Source organism: Selaginella moellendorffii, unplaced genomic scaffold (genome assembly GCF_000143415.4).
Source record: "Selaginella moellendorffii unplaced genomic scaffold, v1.0 SELMOscaffold_55, whole genome shotgun sequence".
Taxonomy (NCBI): Eukaryota; Viridiplantae; Streptophyta; class Lycopodiopsida; order Selaginellales; family Selaginellaceae; genus Selaginella; species Selaginella moellendorffii.
The window spans coordinates 644270-649367 of NW_003314316.1; the positions used below are offsets into that span (position 1 = coordinate 644270).

Consider the following 5098-nt stretch of genomic DNA (forward strand, 5'->3'; position numbering starts at 1 on the left):
GTTTTAGGGTTTTGGTTTAGAATATTTTGGCCATTAGGGCTGATAAAACTTGCAGAATATACAAAGTTTTGCGAGGGAGGGCATTCTTCGAGCCATGGCGGCGGCGGCTGGATTTTCGATTCCTGGACGAGGGGCTAGGTGGCACCAAGAACAAGAAGCGCAACCGATCAGGTGGCGATTGATGTGGAGGAGCAGCAGCAGGAGGAGAAGCGGCAGGCGATGGATGAGGGAGATTCCAGGCCCGTCTACGGTAAGCCCAGCTACGACGCGTGATCGCGGGGAAGGTGTCGGGGCGCAAGTGGAAGGAGGTGAAGACGTGCCGCACGTCGGCGCTGCGGGTGAGTGTTGAGGGCAGCAGCCTGGAGGAGCGCGCCAAGGCCAAGCGCATCGCGGCGGAGTTCCGGGAGCGCAAGCAGCAGCTCAGGGAGCAAATCCGGGCCAACAAGAAAGAGGCTGGAGGAGTACAAGAAGAGGAAGAAAGAAAACGTTAAGAAGTCGGGTTTGAAGCTCCAGAAGGTGACCAACCTCAAGAAACTCCAGAAAATGTCCAAGAGGGAAAAGAAGAAATTGGTGGCACAGCACGGCAATTAAAGGTGGCAGTGTGTCGCATAGATCTGCGAGAGAGTAAGTGCTAGACTCGATTGTTGGATCGATCGATAGTTTTATTTTTTCTCTCCTGTTTTTTGTCGCTTTAATTCCTTGTTGTTGGCTGAGAAGGACCAGAGATTATCGCTGGGCTCTTCTCTCAGACCAATCTGCAAAGATTTTGCAAAGAAAGAAAAAACAATTCTAGAGCCTCGGATGTTGCAGTAGATGGAAGGCCCAGCTACTCATGCAAGTGAGCTACAGTGGTGTTGATTTCCTCAACGTTTGCGAACAGCTCTTCTCCACTCGGTACTTGACTTTCGGCCTGCTCGATTTGGCTCGGCTCGGCTGCTTTAAAGGTTTCTAATGGTTTCCTGGACTGTTTCGGATCGTATTGGATTGGACGGACTGACAAAATCCACTCCCTAGAGTGTTGGAACCCGAGAGCAAGTCGAGAACGTTGGACAAGCAAGAAACCTTACATCCGGTTAGAAGCAAGCAGGAAAGCAACGAAGCAACGAGAGACAAATTCGTCAACTTTTCATTAGATGTACACAATAATTAGCCAGGCAGCAGCAGCAGCAGCACAGGGAAGAAGGAAAAAACAAGAAGAGCTGGATGATGTCGAGAAAAATGGACGAACCCGCAAGAGACCTCGAAAACTTTGAACGTCCCGCCCCGCGTTCTGAGAAAAAGGAAGAAGATGCTGAAAGGAAACAAGAAGGAACAGGAAGTGTGTGCTCGCTCGCTCGCTCGTTTGATCGGGCTAGCGAGTTAGCGTAGCTCAAAAACTGGGCGTTCCGGACCAGCCATCGACACACTTCAACAAGGGAGCAACAAGCTTGCCCTGGCAGATGGCATCGTAGACTTTGGTGAAGTCCTCGCCGGGCGTTCCACTCTTGGTCCCCATGAGCAGCGCAGTCCCGGCACCTTTCCTCACAAACTCATACAGCGGCGCCGAGGCACAGTCGAAGATCCGGTTTGGCAGCACCGCGTTACCGCTCTCGTACGCCTCCCTGGCAGCCAGGACCTCGACACTCAACGCCGCCTTGAGCTCCTCCTCGAACAGCCCGATCTTGTGCAACACCGAGGAGCTCGTCTCCTTCTCGTCCCCGATGTTCTTCAAGGCGTGCTCGACGAGAACCTGGCGGAGCTTCTGCATGAGCGGGTATCCAGCGCTGGCCGGATCATCGATGTAGGTGAAGACGTGCTGGTTGTCCACCACGGACAGGAGCTCCTTCTCGCAGAGGCGCGACGGCAGCAGCGCTCCGGCAGCCCCGGTGGTGAGCGTATTCTTAACGGCGTGAGAGACTGTCTGCTTCACGGTGGCTTGCAAGTTCTCCTCGAGGTGGCGGAGGTCGATGGCCTGGCACAGCGCCACCAGATACGTCGACGACATGAGCTTGAGGATGTTGAGAGCTTCCACCGTCTTGCGAGCCGAGACGAGGCCGAGAGAGTTCACGTCCTGGTTGTGCTGCTCGGCGCTCTGGACGTGGGTGGTGACCGGGTTGGCCAGGTACTGGAGCTCCGAGGTGTACGAGGCCATGGCGATCTCGGCACCTTTGAAACCATAGTCCAAGCTCGGGTTGGATCCGCCGCTCAAGTTGGAAGGCAGGCCGTTGTTGTAGAAGTCATTGACGAGCTCCGAGAACTGCGCGAACATGAGCTTCCCGATGGCCGCCACCGCCAGGCGCAAGTTATCCATGGACACACCGATGGGCGTCCCCTGGAAGTTGCCGCCGTGGAGGGCCTTGTCGCGAGCAACGTCGATGATCGGGTTGTCATTCACGGAGTTGATCTCGCGCTGGATGGAGTGAGTGGCGTGGCGGATGACCTCGATCTGCGGGCCGAGCCACTGCGGGGAGGTCCGCAGCGCGTAGCGGTCCTGCTTGGGCTTCTTGAGGGAGTCGGTCTCGTGGAGCTTGGCGGCGGCCTTCATGTAGGAGCTCCCGGCGAGGACGTGCTCCATGATGGCGGCGGCCTCGATCTGGCCGGGGTGGTGCTTGAGCTTGTGCGTCAGCGGATCCGTGAACTCGGGCTTGCCTTGCATCGCCTCGCAGAACATCGCGGACAGGATCTCGGCCAGGAGCGCCAGGACGTTGGCGTCGAAGCAGGCGATGGAGGCCACCGCCGCGCCGACTGCCGTGCCGTTGACGATGGCGAAGCCTTCCTTGGGCTGGAGCTCGAAGGGCTGCTCCACGCCGACGAGCTTGAGCGCCTCGGTGCTGTTGACGACCTTCCCGTCCGGCAAGACGGCGCGCGCGTTGGATCGGCCGCTGAGCAGCCCGGCAATGTAGCTGAGAGGGACGAGATCGCCGGAGGCAGTGATTGTCCCGCGGAGTGGGATCCGCGCCACGATGCCCGAGTTGACGAGCTTCTCCATGGCGGACAGGATCTCCCACCGGATGCCCGAGTAGCCCTGGAGGAGCGTGTTGGTGCGCACCAGCATCGCGCCGCGCGCGAAGGCCAGCGGGAGAACGTTGGTCGAATCGTCGTCGCTGAAGATCCCGGCGTTGAGGACGCGGATGAGCTCGCGCTGGAGCCCCACGCCCTGGTTGATCCGGCGGTGGGAGGTGGCGCCGAATCCAGTCGTGACGCCGAGGATGTCGGTCCCCTTCATCGCATTGTCGAGTACCCAGTTGGAGCTCTCGTCCACCCTCTTCTTGGCGGCGGCGGAATCCAAGCGTACCTGGGCACCGCGCTTGGCCACCGCCGCCACCTGGGCGATGGTGAGCGTGGTGCCCTCGATCGGGAAGCTGGGCTTGGCGGCGCCGTAGACGGTGTGGGCCATCTCGCGGACCTCCTCGAGGTGGCTACCCGACATCGCCGCCGCGGCCTTCTTCCAGCTGAGGGGATCGGCGGTGTCGTAGCGCGGAGTGGAATTGGGGAGGCAGAGCGTGGGATCTGGCGACACCCGGACGAGCGGCGAGTAGGAGGAGGTTGTGTCGCTGCCGTTGGCCACCATTTTCGCTTCTTCCCTGTGAGCTTCTCCTCGATCGATCGATCGATTGAGGGAGGATTTGTCTAGCTCCTGCAGCAGGGGAGGAATGAGAAGCCCAAATTGAGAGCGCCGGTGCGTGGAATCGATTGCCCGGCCTTGCCCTGTTCTCCGATCGAATCGCCGCCTCTTTGCTCCGATCGAATCGAATGTTTGCGCTCTTCTTTGTGTGTTCTTCCTCTTCTTTTGTGCGTTGGAAAAAGAGAGAAGAGAGAACACTGATCTATGCCAGCGTTTGAACTACCCTTTATACCCGCGCTGCCGCCCTCGGATGAGGGCCCATCCGACGGCTGCGCGGTCATGGCCATGGCCATGACTGGCATGACGTGGCAGCAAGATGCCCCGAGAATATTCTGGGCTGCGTCCTAACCCCTAGTTCGCTGTAAGAAATTAAAACACATGGGCGGTAGAATCCTACCGTACGCACCTCGATTTCCGTACGAACTGTCACCAACCGCGGCGTCCAGGTGGACGACCGGATTGTCAAGTTCGCGTGGCTGACGGGTGGATGGACTGGTGGGGGCAGGGGGGCATGCGGGCTCATGGTGAATATCTATCTTTTTCTTTTCTTTCTTGTGTGTATGTGGGGTTGTAATGTGCTGCGTGGAGAGACTAGCCACCTCCCCTCTATGTTTCGATCAATCTGAAATGCCTTAAGAGTTATTTGCTTTGGTGGATTGATCCACAGTGTTTATGCAATATACCTATTATGGTTCTCTAGCATGCATTGTGTAGTTTTCTATCTTCCTTGATTTCCTAGTACCACACGCTTAACAATTAAAGGAACTATTTGACAAGTGATTTATAATGGTTTAAATATGAAAAGAAGAGGTGTAGTGCATTTTATTTTTCAATCGATTAAAGGTTTTGAGATGAGTAATATTGGGCTAGATGAAGTTTAAATTTAAAATTTTACATTTGGTATCATAGGGATTTTAGGTTTGACTTTGGAAAAGTTTACAATTAATAGTTTACATCCGGTATCATAATGAGATTAAGATCTAGTAAGTTTAGCTTGCTTCTAGCTGGCTCAACCTAAGGGGTAGGGTGTCGCTAAATTTCCTTAAACTCTTAAGTATTGGTCCTAATTTTCAGATCCATATGAGAATCAGCTAACCTTACAAGAAGATATTAAATAGCAAAACAAAATGCTAGAAACACTAGAATTAAGATTAATGTGTTATGTGCATGCTAAGATTCAACACAACTCTTGATCCAATGGACAATCAAAAGAGGGTAACATGAACAATATGGGATGTTCTACATTCTTCTCATTGTCTCGTTCGTCTTGCTATATCACCCATCTCATCACTTTAGATCAGTCAAGGCCATAAATCAAGTGAAAGGTGGTGCAACAAAGAAATCCTTGTTGATCTAGTTGTCAAACCCTTATAAAAATCATATATAGATTTTAATAATGTAAATTCTTTTGTAAATACTTTCATTGAAACTATTAGTCTCTTGTAGCATTTGCTTGTTAGTGTCAAAGGATTTTAACATTAGAATCAAAACATT

At 53.8% G+C, this 5098-nt stretch overlaps 1 protein-coding gene across 1 annotated transcript; it reads right to left on the reverse strand.

Annotated features, from left to right (window-relative positions):
• Positions 1-1099: 1099 nt before the first annotated feature.
• On the reverse strand, positions 1100-3658 carry LOC9662334 (phenylalanine ammonia-lyase). The gene has a single exon (XM_002982862.2). The coding sequence runs from the start codon at positions 3548-3550 to the stop codon at positions 1370-1372; it is 2181 nt and encodes a 726-aa protein (XP_002982908.2). The 5' UTR covers positions 3551-3658; the 3' UTR covers positions 1100-1369.
• Positions 3659-5098: the final 1440 nt, after the last annotated feature.

Bases quoted from the DNA above. Each gene is read 5' to 3' on its own strand.
- LOC9662334 (XM_002982862.2), bottom strand. From the start codon at position 3,550: ATGGTGGCCAACGGCAGCGACACAACCTCCTCCTACTCGCCGCTCGTC.